General features: G+C 37.5%; 1 protein-coding gene across 1 annotated transcript in view; it reads right to left on the reverse strand.

The window, feature by feature from the left end:
- LOC149146253 (methyltransferase) overlaps nt 1-16,367 on the reverse strand; it is a 107,945-nt gene extending 91,578 nt beyond the window's left edge. The window contains 4 exon segments of the mRNA XM_089452709.1: nt 1,242-1,296; nt 1,299-1,314; nt 15,857-16,003; nt 16,114-16,367. Of these exon segments, the coding sequence (XP_089308835.1) occupies nt 1,242-1,296; nt 1,299-1,314; nt 15,857-16,003; nt 16,114-16,197 (302 nt within the window). The 5' untranslated portion in view covers nt 16,198-16,367.
- Between the last annotated feature and the right edge of the window lie 4,350 nt (nt 16,368-20,717).

Consider the following 20,717-nt stretch of genomic DNA (forward strand, 5'->3'; position numbering starts at 1 on the left):
TAAAGAGGGCTTATTGCATTAATTTTATTTCATTGTCAATTAAACCATGATTAAACGGGGTAGTTTAATAATCAACTCTAACTAATCTAATCAATTCAAAGTTGAACCACGATTAAATAGTGTGGTTAACTAATTTTATTCTAACTACTATAATTTAACCACGATTACATTGCGTGGTTAAAACATTCACTTACCTAAACTAATTATATATTATATTTAATCAAGCCTAATCACGCTTAAATGGTGTGATTAAACTAACTAACCCTAATTATCTAACTTCAATGTGGCATTTTAAGTTTTTAACTGACAACGCATTATTCAAACTTTCTAAAGTATTACTGATGCATTTTTCATTTTTGAGTGCCATTTAGACTGGCTCACTTATTTTTGGGGTACTTATATTCTTTTTTTCAATTTTCTCATATTTTTTATTTTTCTTGTGTTTCTTCAATATATATTTTTCTTTTGTATTCCCTTTCTTTTCTTTTCTTTTATTCTATTTTTTCTTTTTCTTTTCTTTTGAAATATTTGCAGAAAAGAAAATTATTTACAATAATCATATACATGAAATATTCACAGATAATCAACTTATGATCTTATAGATTATAGGACCCTAACAAAATGGCACATCACATCGGCTACTCGGTGGCTATCAGGGGCTGCTGGCTGGCGGCTGAAGAAATGAATAGGAGAAAAGTTTCTCCTAGGGGTCACTCACTTTTGGTGGGTAAAAGGATGCATGGAAATATTCTTCAAACTTCCAGAGTTGGAAATAAGTCTTTCAAACACCCACTGCAGTTACTTTCAGTCCCCTTATTGGTACTTCAAAGGTGCCAAAAATCCAATGAAAAGGATTAAAATTTAAATAGAGAATGTCTGAATTCTGATTCCTGCTCCGCATTCATTAATTTACATTCTCAAGTTCACATGCTAGTATGGAGACAAAGCTTTTACATTTCCCATCATTAAGGCAGTAAAATGACCTCGAGAGTCAATCTCAGATCCTTCTACTATTGGTCCTCCAGTAGAAAGCATAAATGTTGGCTAAAGAGTATTATGGGACAATGATTAAGAAAACAGTTCAGCCATTTGCATTTCAACATGAGACGGCATATGGAAGACACAAAAAAGCACTCAAAAACATGTGGCATATAGTGCACTAAGACTTTGGCCTTGATACATTAATCCATGCAATCAAAATCACCGCAGAAAATATGGTGTTTATAGTGAGGACATTGTACCTATCTTGAACACCTAAGCGCAATGCTTTTGTCATGTGCCAAAACTCATCACCTCTATGCGCACAATTTTGTCCTGACATAGAAGTCATGAAAAACAGCATGAAAAATCAAATGATTTGCATTTGCTTAACTGCAGAACAACAAATAAAAAAAAAAAAAAAACAACAACAAACCTCAATCTGAATCCCAGTTTTCTCTTGTTACATTTCTCACAGCTATAGATATGATAATAATATTCACTGCCTAGAGATTCACTTTTGTAAAAGTAGACATCATTTTTACTTTAGCATTTTACAGTGACAATATGTGGATTAATTGCAGCCTAGCTTTAGTTCAATAATTAGGATTGAACAGCCCTAGCTTGAATGCTGGATTTTAAAATGTCCAAACCTTATTAACTCATATTAGGCCAAGAGGAAATGTAACTAGTGATTTTTTTTTTAAAGTGTTCCAAGAAACATACCATGAGGGACTGCCTCATATAGAATGGATTTGACCTAGGTGCCAGCTCTGAGGAGTAACTATTGAGCTGAACATGAGCAGGACTTGCACCAGCCCCATTACTTTGAATTTTGAAATGCATATTGTTGCTACCCAAACCCTTACTTTTAGTGATATAAATCTTAAAACACAAGTAAGACCTAAGTGCACTAAAAGATGGATACCCAATGTCACCACAGTAGCTCCTTCACACACTTTCGGCCATCTCTCCTCCAGCACAAGAGAGGAATCCGAAGAAACCCTAAGCTTACAATATGACAAACACAAGGAATGATGATAAGTCTTAGGAGGACAAATCTGATTTGTGTGATTATACTTGAATAAATTTCAGATTTGTTAACAAAAGATGACTTGATTTTGCAAAATTTTTAAAGGTTCTTGAAAGCGAGATTCATGCCTAGAATGATTTTGGGCATACGGAGTCTATAATGCAGTAACTATAAGCTTCCTTCTAATGAGATTAGGAATGAATGCAGATGGAATTAATAACCTACAGCAGTCCTATCTTGCTGTCCACTAATACTTTAAATTCTTGTGAAAATAAACAAATGAAGGAGAAATTCCAAACATGCATGAGTGTGTGTTTCCTGAGAGTTATGCAAACTTGCAGCTAGCTCAAACTAAGAAACATAAACATCTCTAGCAACAAACAAGAAGGCATCAAAGGGGAATAAACCAAAATTCAGTTCTAAATAGATGAACAATGTTCAAGGATATTCGGATTAATCAAGGATTTACAAGTCCACCTCGCAGCACATCCAGATGTATTCTTGAGTATGGACATTGTGGTGTTGGATGTGCCTCTAGCTTGGGGAATGTTGTTGTCACAAAAGTGGATGGTAGATTGTAATATTCCCACTAAGAACTGATCCAAATATACCGCTGAATTCTATGAATATGGCTGAGTTTTCCAGTGAGTGCTTTTGACAAACAGTTTGTGAATAGATGCTATGGGTTTTTCTTGCCATGTCATATTAATATTGGAGAACAATGCCAAATAAAGACTTGGAGAGACAACCCAGTTGAGGAATAACAGTCATAGGGATACCAAAATAGCATTCACTGGAAAGTGAATGCTACAGCCATCTAAACACTGCAATCTTTAATATATAAACCCAGAAATGTATATGTGTGTGTGTGTATATATATATATATATATATATATATGCAGGTCTTACATGTTGAGAAATCTAGGGCATCAAGGTTAAGTGATTTCTCTTCTATTAGTAACTGCTTGTGAATGTTTTTTACATCTAGATTAGGATCTTCTTTTAATTATGTTTATTATAATGTCATTCTTCATCAAACAGCTACCAATGCATGAGCCATAAAGAGACAAGAGACATAGAATATAGGCTATCAGCTAGGGCCAAAATCTCACTCTTGAGAGGAAAACCCAAACAAACTCTTCTTCTTATAGAGATTGCAATTGATGAATACCAAGACCAAGACCCTTGACCTATTTTCCTCTCCAAGACCAAGTCACAAAGTTCCTTCTTCCTTGTGTCAACGATAGACACACTTCACAATTCTTCCTCCTCCTCTGCTATATCTCTGAGTTTCAGTTCCTAGGGACAGACCTGCAACTTTCGGTCCTAGATTAGAAACCCTAGCTCATGAAGATGGACCAACTTATACCTTTGTTTTCCTTTGGTCTAGAAGGAGACTTCTTCTCCTTGAACTCGGCTAGGAGATCACCTTGACTTTCTCCTTGATTTGACCTCAAATATGACTGTGATACTTCAGCTCCTTTCTGCAGTTTGGACAGCAAAGATTCTTCGCACGTGTGGATAATTTCAGCCCTTAAACAGACCCAAAACCATGCTAGGGACTTCTCTCTTTCTTCCCTTCCTTTCGCTAACTATAAGGCTTCCTTTTGGTGACCTTTGCACCCCTTACTGACTTCATACCTTAACCGAAATTCCTGCTCTGAAATGAGGCCGAGTGGCATATTTATAGGTGTTTCTCATGCTAATTAGCTATCACGACTTGTAGGTGAGCCGACGTGTCCTTTGGTGAAAATATTATTATCCTTCTTGAAACCGACTTAAGGAGGAGAATTTTCTTGGTCTTGGAGGGCCTTCCTATACATCTAATGACTCATACAAAGTGTAAAATGCCCAAAAAGGGTCCTTCATACATGACATTGACTCGCTTTGACTTTATGACCAATCCTAAGGGCTCACAATAGGAGCCACTACTAAAAATAAAATTCCTTGCTCATGAAACCCATGAGACAAGCATTACAAAGATAATTTTATTTTTCATCTTTACATCAATTACATAAAATCACATTTACACATGTCATTATGAAGACCGAACCTAGTTACATTTTTCAACACTCCCTCTTAACTAGGGAGGTATCCATAATGGTACTTGGTCATTCTCAATTTGAAGAATTTCTCATAAGAAGAGTCAGATTGGTAACCCATCTGTATAGCATCATATCAACCAGCATTGTCACATAGCAAGGCCTTGACTAACAGCTCTATCTCTCCACGAGATCTGAGCACAATGCTAGCGAGACCAATGATGTATAGACACCCTCATCATTGTCTCTCTCGAAACATACCCCACCCGGGTTCTCAAGGTGTGTTCCACCAGGACTATTCTTATCTTGGATTCCCAATCCTCAAAGAATATCGGTCCTCTACAACTACTCTTATCTTGGATGCCTTAACACATCCTAAGAGAGCATCGGATGCCAGATGTTTACCCAATCCTCCATTATGTCTTCCCAAGTGAAGACAAGAATGATGTGTCTATCTCTCCCTCTTAATTAAGGAGGACATATATATTCCAATAAAGGAATGTACTCATTCCTACAGAATGAATGTACCTAAGCTCCCTCTTAGCTTAGGAATTTTGCTTCCAAGTTTCTACCAAGTAAGAAACTTGTTTCTAGGATCCCTCTTAATTAGGGACCTACAGCAGCTCCTCAAGTCAAGATGATGGGACAACCAGCCGCTTGAAGAACCTCTCCTCACGATGTCATGAACTTCTTTTCGTTATCTAGGAGTCTTCTTGTTTGGGAGTTCTTCAAAAGGCACAGACCATCCATCACTTTCATCCATGAGTCAATCATGTCATCATTGAGAAGTGATCCATATGTTCATATCTGGACTTCCTTCATGCCATGTTTCCATAAGGATCTTTCATCCTACTACATGCACATCGATGGTGGAATATATCCATAGATCTTCCCTTGGCAGCCTTGCATAAGCCCATTCAGATATTTGTTCAAAAATAAGAAATGAACACATATAAATCAAAATTGCATTTGTGATGGTCTTTCATCATGACATCTTCTAGTTTGTATCATCATCCTGCATACATATCGACACATCTCCCAGAGATATATACTGTCAAGGGTCTCTTTCTTTTCTAGACTCCATCAGAGTCTTCATCTCTTTCATGGAGATATCCTAGTCAAATCTTCTTGGTCTTTGGATGTTGATTGCCTTTTCCATGGTTGCATATTCCGTGATTTCTTCCTTCCTTTCTTCACACATTTCATTCCCAAGAACTTCCAATCAGAGTTTCTCAATTATAGTCAACCACCTCATATTACATATGAGGACAGATTATGTTGATTTCATCTAGTGAATGTGTGACCCATGCATTTCTGCATTCCTTTGAAGGAGGAGATCCTTCCTTTGATTATGCTCTCAAGATAGAGCATTGATCCATGTTACCTGCAACCATATGACATGACTCTTCAATATAGACTGTAAGCATACATACCTTTGCATTCCTCTGAAGGAAGAGATCCTTGCTTTGATTATGCTCTCAAGATAGAGCATTGATCCATGTTACCTGCAACCATATGACATGACTCTTCAATATAGATTGTAAGCATACATACCTCATTTTCCTTTGGGTCATCCAGACTTCCTGCAGCAGCTTCCTTGATTGAAAGAGCTTCAATCCCTTGATTTGCTTCTCCTTTTATGTCATCATACCATCATCCCATGAATTCCACAAGTTTGGAATTCTTGATGAAACACTTGCTTCCTCTCTTGATCGGTGAACCTAATGAAGATTCCATCAGAGAATCTTGAGGATCTAGAGTATCCCCATCCAACAAATGTTTCCTTTTGACAGATGTATGATGAGCCTTGTATTAGATAACCTTTTTCTTTCTTTCCCATAAGTGCCACCTATGTTACAAATGAGGTTTCCAAGAGCTATATCTTTCCATAGTTGACTGCCATGCTTTTCTATGTTGATGTCACGAGCTCTTTCTTTCAATGCTTCTATGATGCCATGATGCATCCCATCATTTTTCTTAGTGAATCATGATAACCATATCTTACAACAGAAGGCTTAGGAACCTAAGAAGAACTTAGGTGAGGAAGACTATCTCAGTCACAGTAGAGATCTCTTACTTGCTCTTTCTTGTACTTCTTCTTCTCAGCTTCCTCCACTTCTTCGGTGATATGAGCTTCTTCTCTTCCTCTTTTGTTATTGTCCTTCTTGATCTTAGGACAATCTCTTTTGCAATGCCCATAGTCTTGACACCCATACCATTGTATTTTAGCCATGTTCTTCTTCTTTTTCTGAGGACCAAATTTTCCCCTTCTTTTTGTCATTGTAGCATAAGCTTGATTTTGCTCACTGTTCCCACATCATATTTGGCCTTTAGTCTAGGTTCTTCAATCTTGCATAGTGACCATAGATCCTAGAATGGAGTAGCTTCTTTCTTCCCATAAATACTTGAAGTAAAGTTACCACACTCCTCCAGAAGTGCATTTAGTATCGTTGTAGTCATTTCTCTATCAAACATGACTTCTCTTAGATCTTGAAGTTGATCCGGATTTCAAATATCCTCATAAAGTATGAGGCTATGTTGTCTTTCCTTGACATCTTCAGCTTGTATAGTTCTTGCCTTAATGAGATGACTTCTCTAGAAGTGCTTATGGAATACAAACTCTACCAGTTTTGCCATAGATTTCTTTTGAAGTTTCGAGTTTGGATACATATGGGATGAGGGGATCCTTGATAGATTCTATGAGAATCCTTTGAGCCCTAACTTCCCCTTTCATATACTTTGCAAGAGCTTGAGCATCTTCCTTTCTTGGTTTAGTGATAGATCCTTTGACATGTTCCATAACCTCATTTTCAATGAGATTCAGATCTGTCATTTTCTTCCATGCAAGATAGTTTGAAGCCCCAACCAATTTGTTGCTTTCCTTGCAAAAAGACATTTTGACAGATTCAGATGTGGACATAAATATACTTACTTGATAGAATGCTCCTTCTTCTTGTTGCTTCCTTGATGTTGATGATGATATAGAGGATATAAAACTTCTCCTTGATGAAGATAGTTTTCTTCAATAATGATCCTTGATCCCACAGAGAGAGAGATCCCTTAGATTTTTTGATGATGATGATGTCTTCAATGGTAGGGATCTTGGTTCTTTTGATCTAGCTTCCTTTGGATGAATAGTCTTCAAAACACTTAAACTTGATTTGTAGATCTTTTCAACTTGAGTAGATGTAGGGTTTTGGCCTTCTTTTCTTGATGATGATCCCAATACTTCTTTGTAGACTTCTTCTTTGATCTAGGGTTAAGATGCTTCCTTTATAGATCTTGACTTCAAGATGATCTTCGCTTTGATGCCTTCCTTGATATTTGATCCTTGAGTGTCCCTTGATAAGATTCCCTTCCTTGACTTAGTCACCTTAGCTCTGATACCATGTTGAGAAATCTAGGGCATCAAGGTTAAGTGATTTCTCTTCTATTAGTAACTGCTTGTGAATGCTTTTTACTTCTAGATTAGGATCTTCTTTTAATTATGTTATTATAATGTTATTCTTCATCAAACAGCTACCAATGCATGAACCATAAAGAGACAAGAGACACAGAATATAGGCTATCAGCCAGGGCCAAAACCTCTCACTCTTGAGAGGAAAACCCGAACAAACTCTTCTTCTTATAGAGATTCCAATTGACGAATACCAAGACCAAGACCCTTGACCTATTTGCCTCTCCAAGACCAAGTCACAAAGTTCCCTTGATGAGTTCCTTCTTCCTTGTGTCAACGATAGACACACTTCACAATTCTTCCTCCTTCTCGGCTATATCTCTGAGTTTCAGTTCCTAGGGACAGACCTGCAACTTTCGGTCCTAGATCAAAAACCCTAGCTCATGAAGATGGACCAACTTATACCCTTGTTTTCCTTTAGTCTAGAAGGAGACTTCTTCTCCTTGAACTCGATTAGGAGATCACCTTGATTTGACCTCAAATATGACTGTGATACTTCAACTCCTTTCTGCAGTCTAGACAGCAAATCATCCTCGCACGCATGGATAATTTCAACCCTTAAAACAGACCCAAAACAAAGTTAGGGACTTCACTCTTCCTTCCCTTCCTTTCACTGATTATAAAGCTTCCTTTTGATGTTCACACCCCTTACAAACTTCAGACCTACACCGAAGTTCCTTGCTCTGAAATGAGGCAAAGTGACCTAGTTATAGTTGTTTTCCATGCTAATTAGCCGACATGACATGTAGGTGAGCCTACATGTCATTTGGTGAAGATATAATTATCCTTCTTGAAACCGACTTGGGGAGGAGACTTTGCTTGGCCTTGGAGGGCCTTCCTATACATTTAATGACTAAGACAAGAGTGTAACATGCCCAAGAAGGGTCCTTCATACATGACATTGACTCTCTTTGACTTTATGACCAATCCTAAGGGCTCACAATGGGAGCCATTACTAAAAATAAAATTCCTTGCTCATCAAATCCACGAGACAAACATTACAAAGATAATTTTATTTTTCATCTTTACATCAATTACATAAAATCACATTTACACATGTCATTATGAAGACCGAACCTACTTACATTTTTCTACATTACACAGTCATGAATACAAGGCAAAAAATTTATATGGAAACCTAGTTATAAGCAGCAGTTTGGTATTTCATTCAGTTTGCTCAGACACATTAGTGCCTTGTCCTTTGGGCATATGGAATGTAGGACGCTCAAGATGAGCTAAATCGTCTCAAAGGAGGCTAAGAAATTGATGCCCTAGGTATCAATTCTAGCATTTACCCACTTCAAAGGAAAAATGGAGATTGATGGAGAGATTTTAAGGATTCGTCTACTAGGAACATTCATTACATGTGATACAATAATTCACATATACCATTCTCAACTACATAGCCTTTCAAAAATTAATTTTCAACAATTAGGGCACAAATTAGCATAATCTAGAAGCAGCAATTCCATAACATAGACAATTTCAGATAAAAATCTATGACCATTAAGCACTTACAAGACAATGTAATATATCTATCCATTATCCAAAGACATAGCTCTAAAGACAAGTCGAATTAGCTTCCAAACATTGAAATGCATCCAAAAGATCTCTAATAGCCAAGAAGGAACAAGTGTGAAATTCTCTAAAGAAGTTGAATGATCCAAGTGATGATAATCAGAGAGCGAAAGGAACTCTCTTATTTATACATGTCTAATGATCTCTAATTTAGCCTAAGAGCCTCAAATTTAAAAAATAATGGGCTTGATACTAGGTGAGGTTACAAGCCAACCTCATAGCCAATGCAAAACATAAAAGATAGCCCACAAAAGAGGTTGAAATGTTGATATCATGCCTGCGTAGGCCCTTTTAGGGCATGTGTTGGGCTCCTCTAGTGCCAAGTCGAGTGTAGAGGGCTCCAAAAATCCGGATCTAGGGGTTGGCCCCTAAATCTCCATGCAAATCATCTTGTGGACCCCAGTTTTGTGTTTGGGGCACAAAATGGGTCTCATGGGTCTCTTGGTGATAGAATAGGTTGGTTTTGCTCCAACGTTGTGTTGAAGTTTCTAAGTTTACTTAGTTAGAAACCCTTCATGCACTTATCTGATTTATCCCTACCTACTTGTTATTTTTCCTTTTAACAAGTTATTTACAAAGTAAATACTGAAAATAAACACCAGTGCGTGCTCAACATATTACAGATCAGCAACTAAAAGAAACAAGAACAACACACCATATGACACCATTATTTTTGGACTAATGTCCCCGAAAAACCCAATGTGGGAAAACCAGTGCAGCTATCTGAGGGTTTTCTTATTAAGCAATATCAGAGTACAATCTGGGTGCCGAAACTGGCCTACCCAACAGAGAATTTCCTTAGCAGTAATACCTCTCAGTTTCTGACAAATCTACTGGCTGAAACCTCGGATAATCCTTCTGGCAGCTACTCAGCACCAATCTGCCCCAGAAACCCTAGCATCTGCCCAATCTGGACTGCGTCAGCCTCTCCTAGCCCAGCGTTGGCCCTGCGTCAACCTATCTTGGCCTGCGTCAGCCCCAGGAGGCCCTGTGTCAGCTCTCTGAGCCTCTGCGTCAGCTATGCTAGCCCCTCTGGTGCTCTGCGCAACACTTAGCTACCTCTGTGTGGCCCTGCGTGAGCACTGGCTGCTCCTACGTCTCTCTCTCTCTGGCTGCTCTACTGCTATCCCGGCACTATCTCTGCCTCTCTGTCTCTCTGTACTCAATGCCCCTCAGCTGCTCTCTCGATCACTAATTCTATCTCTCTTAGCAAACCCCGCTCTAGAGAATAGAATGACTGATCACTCTCTGGTGTATTCTCCAAGTGACCCTCAAGCCTCCTCTTATACTTCCTGTTGACATCTCAATGGCCGATATTAAGTCCCTAATCAACGGCTAAGATTAGATCTGGCTTAATCCATGTCTTTTGGACTATTCTAACACAGATCCATATTAATATACATTAATATTTTATTTTCCTAAGTTTAGACTTAGGGACTCCATTAAAAATATTAATTATTTTAATATCTCATGATCTGTTTAGAATCTTCCCAAACCCTTTCTGGGTATTGGAGATCTCATGTGCCCCAACCTCTCCACCAAATTTCATGGCTAGAGCACATCCGATGCTACCCCAAATCAACATGTTGAGGGCTCAAAGAATGGTGCTAGCCCTCCCATGTCTCAAGGGGTGAGACAAACCTCATTTGGGCCTCAAATCAGCTACCAAAACCTGTATATACTACTAAGCTGGCTAGGGGCATGCTGGTCCAAGTGCATCATCTCATGAATAATGTGGGGCAAAGCACAAACTATTGGGGTGTTGTAGGTGCCCATGGAATGGAATGATGCTCTGCAAGTGATAGGAGTCTCATGGCTCTCAATGCTTCACCTATAGGGTGTCATAATTGTCATGTCCCCATTTTTATTTTCTTTTATAGTACAGCTAGGATGGGTTTCCAGGGTATGAGATGGCCAAGCCGCAGGAGCAGGATTACATCATTAGGGGTCCCAGGGGAGTTTTCGAAAGTTTTTATGGGATCCAATGGCATTTTCTTGGCATATTCCATCATCCGCACAGCTTGCCTTTCGTTTCATTGCATTCTAACAACTTTAAAAAAATAGCATTATTATGGAGCCTAACTTTATTAATTATGCTCGAGGTGGCATTCTACGAATATTATTTGACGGAACACCTTAGTGTAATAGCTTGTTGGAACCAGAATGAAAATATCTACAAAATGGGATGCTAAGAAGTGACTTTCAGTGGTTGGAGAGAGTATGGTAGGCGATTTACCATTTTCCTTAATTAAAAATGACTTTAATTAGTCATTTAATTAAGTAAAAATAATGAATTGGAGGAAAAACCCAAAAGTGACTTAAATGAAATACAATAAAATTAAAAAGTTACTTAAGATAAAGTCAATGGAGGAGGTTCTAGAATAATAATAAAATAATAAAAGAAGATGTTTCTAGGGGCTTCGAGATATATCCATCAGATCTATAAAAGATGAGGAGGAGGCCATTTGGAGACATCTTGGGTTTTGAGTATTTGTCTTTGGTGTGAATTGGAGAATTTAGTTCTCTACCTTAGTAGCCCCAGGATGAAAACCCTCATGTGATTCAATGAGAGAGGACGAGAACCCATCTCTCCCCTCGGTGAATTCATCTAGAATTCACATGTGTTTTCAACTGTTCAGTTTATCTTTAGAGGCCAGCTACGGCATTATTGTACATCTTTGGAGGCCATCACCTCAGCCATTTTTTGTTTCTTGTATTAGCTTATTTCATATTAATAAAATAAAGATGAGTTCTTTTGCATGTCTTTCTGGTCCATTCTCATGTTGCTATCAGTCAGGGCCAAAACCTCTCACTCTTGAGAGGAAAACCCGAACAAACTCTTCTTCTTATAGAGATTCCAATTGACGAATACCAAGACCAAGACCCTTGACCTATTTGCCTCTCCAAGAACAAGTCACAAAGTTCCCTTGATGAGTTCTTTCTTCCTTGTGTCAACGATAAACACACTTCACAATTCTTCCTCCTTCTCGGCTATATCTTTGAGTTTTGGTTCCTAGGGACAAACCTGCAACTTTCGGTCCTAGATCAAAAACCCTAGCTCGTGAAGATGGACCAACTTATACCCTTGTTTTCATTTAGTCTAGATGGAGACTTCTTCTCCTTTAACTCGGTTAGGAGATCACCTTGATTTGACCTCAAATATGACTATGATACTCCAACTCCTTTCTGCAGTCTGGACAACAAAGAATCCTCGCGTGCATGGATAATTTCAACCCTTAAAATAGATCCAAAACAAAGTTAGGGACTTCACTCTTCCTTCCCTTCCCTTCCCTTCACTGATTATAAAGCTTCCTTTTGATGTTCACACCCCTTACAAACTTCAAACCTACACTGAAATTCCTTGCTCCGAAATGAGGCAAAGTGGCCTATTTATAGTTGTTTGCCATGCTAATTAGCCGACATGACATGTAGGTGAGCCTACATGTCATTTGGTGAAGATATAATTATCCTTCTTGAAGCCGACTTAGGGAGGAGACTTTGCTTGGCCTTGGAGGGCCTTCCTATACATTTAATGACTCATACAAAAGTGTAACATGCCCAAGAAGGGTCCTTCATACATGACATTGACTCTCTTTGACTTTATGACCAATCCTAAGGGCTCACAATGGGAGCCATTACTAAAAATAAAATTCCTTGCTCATCAAACCCACAAGACAAACATTACAAAGATAATTTTATTTTCCGTCTTTACATCAATTACATAAAATCACATTTACACATGTCATTATGAAGACCGAACCTACTTACATTTTTCAACATTACTCAGTCATGAATACAAGGCATAAAATTTATATGGGAACCTAGTTATAAACAGCAGTTTGGTATTTCATTCAATTTGCTCAGACACATTAGTGCCTTGTCCTTTGGGCATATGGAATCTAGGACACTCAAGATGAGCTAAATCGTCTCAAAGGAGGCTAAGAAATTGATGCCCTAGGTATCAATTCTAGCATTTACCCACTTCAAAGGAAAAATAGAGATTGATGGAGAGTTTTTAAGGATTCGTCCACTAGGAATATTCATTACAATAATTAACATATACCATTCTCAACTACATAGCCTTTCAAAAATTAATTTTCAACAATTAGGGCACAAATTAGCATAATCTAGAAGCAGCAATTCCATAATATAGACAATTTCAAGATAAAATTTTATCACCGTTAAGCACTTACAAGACAACATGTAGTATATCTATCCATTATCCAAAGAAATAGTTCTAAAGACAAGTCAAATTAGCTTCCAAACATTGAAATGCATCCAAAAGATCTCTAATAGCCAAGAAGGAACAAGTGTGAAATTCTCTAAAGATGTTGAATGATCCAAGTGATGATAATCAGAGAGCAAAAGGACCTCTCTTATTTATACATGTCTAATGATCTATAATTTAGCCTAAGAGCCTCAAATTTAAAAAATAATGGGCTTGATACTAGGTGAGGTTACAAGCCAAACTCATAGTCAATGCAAAACATAAAAGATAGCCCACAAAAGAAGTTGAAATGTTGACATCATGCCTGCATAGGCCCTTTTAGGGCATGTGTTGGGCTCCTCTAGTGCCAAGTCGAGTGTAGACTCTAGAGGGCTCCAAAAATCCAAATCTAGGGGTTAGCCCCTAAATCTCCATGCAAATCATCTTGTGGACCCCAGTTTAGTGTTTGGGTCACAAAATAGGTCTCATGGGTCTCTTGGTGATAGAATAGGTTGGTTTTGCTCCAACGTTGAGGGCTCAGAGAATGGTGCTAGCCCTTCCATGTCTCAAGGGGTGAGACAAACCTCATTTCGGCCTCAAATCAGCTGCGAAAACCTGTATATTCTACTAAGCTGGCTTGGGGCATGCTGGTCCAAGTGCATCATCGCATGAATAATGTGGGGCAAAGCAAAAACTACTACGGTGTTGTAGGTGCCCATGGAATGGAACGATGCTCTGCAAATGATAGGTGTCTCATGGCTCTCAAGTTTCAACACTTCCCCTATAGGATGTCATAATTGTCATGTCCCCATTTTTATTTTATTTTATAGTACAGCTAGGATGGGTTTCCAGGGTATGTGATGGCCAGGCCGCAGGAGCAGGATTACATCATTAGGGGTCCCAGGGGAGTTTTCAGGAGTTTTTATGGGATCCAATGGCATTCGCTTGGCATATTCCATCATCCGCACAGCTTGCCTTTCGTTTCATTGCATTCTAACAACTTTCAAAAAAATAGCATTATTATGGAGCCTAACTTAATTAATTATGCTCGAGGTGGTGTTCTAGGAAGATTATTTGATGGAACACCTTAGTCTAATAGCTTGTTGGAACCAGAATGAAAATATCTACAAAATGGGATGCTAAGAAGTGACTTTCAATGGTTGGAGAGAGTATGGTGGGCGATTTACCATTTTCCTTGATTAAAAATGACTTTAATTAGTCATTTAATAACGAAAAATAATTAATTGGAGGAAAAACCCAAAATTGACTTAAATGAAATAAAATAAAATTAAAAAGTTACTTAAAAAAAGTCAATGGAGGAGGTTCTAGAATAATAATAAAATAAAATGTTTCTAGGGGCTTCAAGATCTATCCATCAGATCTATAAAAGATGAGGAGGAGGTCATTTGGAGACATCTTGGGTTTTGAGTATCCGTCTTTGGTGTGAACGGAGAATTTAGTTCTCAGCCTTAGTAGCCCCAGGATGAAAACCCTCATGTGATTCAATGAGAGAGGACGAGAACCCATCTCTCCCCTTGGTGAATTCATCTAGAATTCACAGGGGTTTTCAACTGTTCAGTTTATCTTTAAAGGCCAGCTGCGGCATTATTATATATCTTTGGAGGCACTCACCTCAGCCATTTTTTGTTTCTTGTATTAGCTTATTTCATATTAATAAAATAAAGATGAGTTCTTTTGCATGTCTTTCTGGTCTATTCTCAAGTTGCAGATTTAATTCTCAGTATTTACTATTGATATGTGATGTACCATTTGACATCTTATATATCAGTTTTAATTTCATATTTATGTAGCTATTTGTTTGTTTGATATTGTCGTTGCAATATTTATGTAGCAATACATTTTTAAAATTTTGAAAAGAAAAAAATGAATATTTTTGTATTTCTTTAAGTTTCCTGATATTTCTAATATTTTCAGATATTGCCAATAAGTTATATTCCGAACCCTTAGTCATAAATTCGCCAAGACAATAAATGTAACATTGTTCCAAACAACATCCAAACTGCAAAAGCCTGTGATAGAACATGATTTGTGTAAGTGGACTACTTTCTATGAAAAACTATTTCTCACTGCCTCTACAAAATTATACCCAAGTTAAAATTTTAGTGGAATATTGTTGCACCATTAACCCAAGAACTCGAGACCAACTATATCGGCCCTAAACCAAAATGCCAGAGCAGGGTATTCCATAAGCTACCCACGTCCTTGGTAGGAATAAAGTGCATTCTACAGTTTGGAAGGAGGAGATCAATTCTTCTTGTGTGACCATGTTTGTATTGGTGCATTGAATGTAAACAGTGCAATCAGTGCATTGAATATAAAAGCTAGAAGAAACCCGTTTTAAAGCCCGTTTGGTATTACGAAGGTTGAGAGTGCGTATCTTGAATAAGTATCCAATAGTGAAACCCAAAATATGCAACTTCGAGGAGAATTTCAAACCCAGATTTAAATGGGTCTGTGCGAGTTTATGACATTGCAGGTCTGAGTGGGGTTTTATATATCTGTGTTTGAGGAAGGGGATTTGGATATGGTTATGGTGTTACCTTTCCAGTAGGGAGAACCTCGGAATAGAAGCGAGGAAGACCTCCCCGTGGCTTGTTTGCAGAAGCAGTGGAAAAACTCAATGAAGTGCGCTTGTTAGTAGAGCCAGTCTCCAATGTTCCGGTGGGTAGCAACCTTTTACTAAGCACCTATAAATATGAATAATGAGATATTGTTTAGACCAAAGGGGAAAACTGCATTACCAAATACAAATGAAAATACCTTAAAACGGAACTGTTTCAGAATCAAAAAACATCACCTGAAATCCAAAAATGTTGAGGGGACGAAATGTAGCGTAGTCATATATTGAAGCGGGCATTGCGCCAATCCTACTGTGTATCATTGCTGTTCACCCCCCGTGTGCCTCCAAATGCCACCTTCCTTTGTTTTGTTGTGAGAAGAAACTCCTAAACTCAAGCACCTTCACACTCACCTCAATTGTTAATTTCGTTAGTTCTCCGTGCTGTAGTTCCATTTTCTGTATTAAGGACGAATCGCCATCTACAAAAGCCCCAAGTTTGTCAAAGTTCGCCGTAAATGGGGTATTTAATTTTTTTGGGTTGAAATTTAAATGTTTTGACAGGATATTATTATTAAAAACCCACCCTTGATGCAAATGGATTTCCAACAGAAATCGACAAATTACGCATTTGGTAAACTTGGTAAACTTTTTTTGTTTAGGGAATTTCAAAGTTAAGTGAGAGGGATTGTTTTTATATTCTTGAGTCTAATGCATTTGCTCACAGGTATGTTAGGTAGGTTAAGTAAGTTTCAAATATGGGTGAGGTCTTAATATTGGTTAACAAATGTTTTTTAATGATGGATGTGTACTATTTGATTCAGCGCGATGGGCTTAGGACTTTCCAATGTTGTTTGTACTAATGACAAATCCATTGAAACTAAGTACTATATTGTTGAATTATGGAACTATTAGAGCTTTTTAGGTAGGTTAATAATTTTGGTTTGGATTTTTGTGTTTTTTTTTCATGTTATATTTCTCTTTGCTCTTGCCATGCACATGGTCCTAGTTCATTCTGGGGGTGATTGCAAACTTGATGTAGGGGTTTGATTATTGTTTGGTTTGGGTATTTATGATGTTCTTTTGCATGTGCAACAGTCCTTTGTTTCCAATTTGTTCATAGCTTTGGTTGGTTTTTTAGCCTATTGGAATCTCATGCATTTTTGGAAGGTTGGCAATGGGTTGCCAATGTTTTCATTCTAAATCTCGATGATAGTCTAATTGTCCTTCTAAAATGTTCCTTTTGTGCTTGTTTTGTTGCTCTTTGTGTCCACCTTATTGGTGGTTTTAATTCATTTTCAGGTTTGGTTGCAATCAATGGTTTGCAAGGGCATCAACTTGGTCTTGCATGCCTCAATTAATCTCTATCGCCCCAAGTGGAGGTCTAAACACAATTGTGTTAATGTTTGCTTTAGTGGATGTGGAATGGCACAATGGCATTCAATGTTTTTTTTAGGAGGATCGATAAACCTCTCTCTTGTCATTGGGGAGGTCTAAGGTTAAGTTGGAAGGATTGCCTTTAAACTCTCAAGTCTAATGCTATTGCTCATAAGTGTGCTAGGTAGGTTAACCGAGTTTCAAATCTAGGCAAGGCTCCAATATTGGTTAACAAATGCTTTCTAGTTATGGATGCCCATTGTTCGACCTAGCCCAATGGGCTTGAGGAACTTCAATGTTGTTTGCATCGATGACAAACCCATTGGGACTAAGCATTGCATTGTTGAATTATGGAAACATTGGAGCTTTTTGCGTAGTTCAATAATTTTGGTTTGGATTTATGTCTTCTTCTCTTTTGTGTTATATTTCTCTTTGCTCTTGGAATGCACATGGTTCTAGTTAGTTTTGGGGGTGATTACAAACTTGATGTAGGGGATTGATTATTGTTTGGTTTGGGTATTTATGATGATATTCTCTGCATGTTCAATGGTACTTTGTTTCCAATTTGTTCATAATTTTGTTTGGCTTTTGAACCCATTGAAATCTCGCACATTTTTGGAAGTTTGGCAATGGGTTAGCAATGTTTCCAGTCTATATTTCTATGATAGTCTACTTGTCCTTCTATAATGTTCCTCTATGCTTGTTTAGTTGCTCTTTGTGTCCACCCTATTGAGGATTTTTGTTCATTTTCAAGGCTGGTTGCAATCAATGGTTTGCAGGGGAATTAACTTGGTCTTGCATGCCTTGACTAATCTCTATCTTTGAACTACCCTCTTTAGTTTTTATAGCGTTGTTGGTTTTGCATGCCTAGATTCACCTCTATCTTTAAATTGTCTTCTTTAGATTTTGTAATGTACCTACATATGATATTAGTATAATATTAAGCACTTATTAATGCACCTACACCTAAGAGAGAATATTTAATGTAATGTAGACATAATCATGGAATGAAGCCAACTTGGTATTTGGTGGCTAATGAACAGATCCACTATGTAGTTGGTGGTAATAAATATAATAACGGGGGGATATTGGCTAAATTACTAGGAATATGTTAGGTCCCTATAATACTAGTGTATTCCCTCATTGTTATTGTCAGTGTAGCCCCCTTATTATTATTGTTGTGCCCATGTAGTCCCCGTATTGTTATTATTGTGCCCCATAGAAGCCCACTATTATTATTGTTGTGCCCTTACATTATTATTGTTATGTCGGCTTTGATTATATTGTGACCCCTTAGACTCTTATATATAGAAAGGAGGTTTTGTCATTTGAATCATCCAAGAATTGTTCATTTGTGTAATGTAAAGGAGGTTTCCCCCTCAAAGAGGCTAATTTTGAAGTCGTTGATCTATCTTTTCTTCTATTTTGTGAGTTGGTTGCATAACATTTGGTATCAGAGCTTTGGATTCTAAGGTTTCACTGCTTCAAACAGGTCATCGTGGCATTTTCGCTATAGTTTTTTTTCTTCGAAGCTTCAGAAGCTAAATTTGAAACCACGTGGAGCCAAAATCTTGATGAACCTCGTGTATGAATTTCAGATCTTGTCTTGCTATATTTTTGGAGATATGATCTGAGGAAGTTAAGGTTTTTGCAAGCTCCAGAATTTCATCTCAAACAGGTGACCTTAGGAAAAGCGTCATAACTTTCTCTCTGAGCATCGGATGTAAATTTCGTAAAAAAAAAAAAAAAAGCAAAAGAAAGAGGATAGACTATAGTTTTTTGGGTACCATTATCAGGTCCGAAGGTCGAAACAGTGACACTTGGCACTTCGTACAAGTTCACTCTATTGAACTAGTCTATAATTGGGTCATTGTGGGAGATTAAGAATAAATCTTTCTTGAAGAATCCAATCTCGATCAAACTTGTGGGGTTGGAAATAAGACTCAGAGAGCTACCACAGGAAGAAATTTCAGACCCTGGAGATCTGAAATTACAGGGATACAACAGATTCAAGTTCGATCTCCTACAAAAAAAATAATAATAATAATAAAAAAAATTTAAAAAAAATAATAATAATAATAATTAAAAATTGCATAAGCTTTGTTTGAAAAATTAGTTTGAAGTGATTCAAAAGGCATAGTGAAACATAATTATCATTAATTGATGCCTCGAAAAAATAAAACGGAAACACCTAGTAAGCAACCGAAAACCATATTATGACACATGAAGAAGAGGAAGAAATGCAACATGATATATCAAAATTGTGAGACCAAGTGCAACAAATTTTGCTCTCACAAAAAGTAACAGAAGCTAAGACGGATGGGTTGAAGAATGTCATGGAAGCTAAGATTGATGGTATAGAAGAAAAACTAAAAGGTAACATGGAAGATTTGAAGAAAGACTTGACAAAGTTGTTACAAGAAATGCTTCCTAATGGCGAAAAGGTAGTAGAGGAAACTCATGATGAGAACAAAAGAAATGTTAATCATGATTTCATAGACTCTAACGTTGGATTGAAGACCCACCATATTACAAAGATCAATATGAGGAAGTTTTTGGCAAGGATCCTGTAACATGGATACTACATATGGAGCAATATTTTGATCTCCATAATGTGCAAAACACACAAAAGGTACGCATTGCAACTTTATATTTAGAACCCAATCAGTTTGTATGGTATCGATGGCTTTGCTCTCATAAAAAAATTGTCACTTAGTCAATTTTTATGGAGGAAATGATAGCACATTATGAGGATACAAAGAACAACACCTTCTTTAGCCAATTGATAAATCTCAAAGAAAAAGGTTCAATGGTGGAGCACATTGAGGACTTCCAAAAATTAAATATAAGGGTAAATGGTATTCCAAAGGAGCATATGATTGATGTCTTCATAGGGACTTTAAAGGATAACATCCAAGATGAGGTTCGCCTTTGGGAACATGATTCATTGGAGAAGGCATTCAGGTTGGAAAGAAAAATTGAAAGAAAAATTATGGCAACAAGGAAGCCTACCACTCACAACTATAAAGATGGAAATGTTGTTGTTCCTAGCCTTCCACAACCTACAAGGTTGACCCCAGAACAATTGGAAAAAAAAAAAAAGAGGAAAAGGGCTTTGTTACAGTTGTGATAGAAAATACACTAAAGGTCATAATTGTGTTGAGAATAAATTAATTTACATAGATTGTGAAGAGGAGGAATAAAAGGAACAAGAAACGTCAAAAGAAGAGGATATACACCAGGAACAAACCCCAAAGAAAGAAGAAATGAATCCGACCATATCTTGTAATGCATTGGCAGGAATTACCACTCCTCAAACTCCCAAGATAGAAGGACATACCAAGAAGAAAAAGGTAACAGTGTTGATTGATTCTGACAGTATCCATAATTTTATTCATTGTAAGATAGCCAAGGAATTGAATTGCTTCCTATATCCAGCACTAGAGTGTCAAGTGATGGTTGCTAAT

This window comes from Pinus tabuliformis, chromosome X, assembly GCF_031772625.1.
Source record: "Pinus tabuliformis cultivar Carrire ecotype Pingquan chromosome X, CPIR1, whole genome shotgun sequence".
NCBI lineage: Eukaryota > Viridiplantae > Streptophyta > Pinopsida > Pinales > Pinaceae > Pinus > Pinus tabuliformis.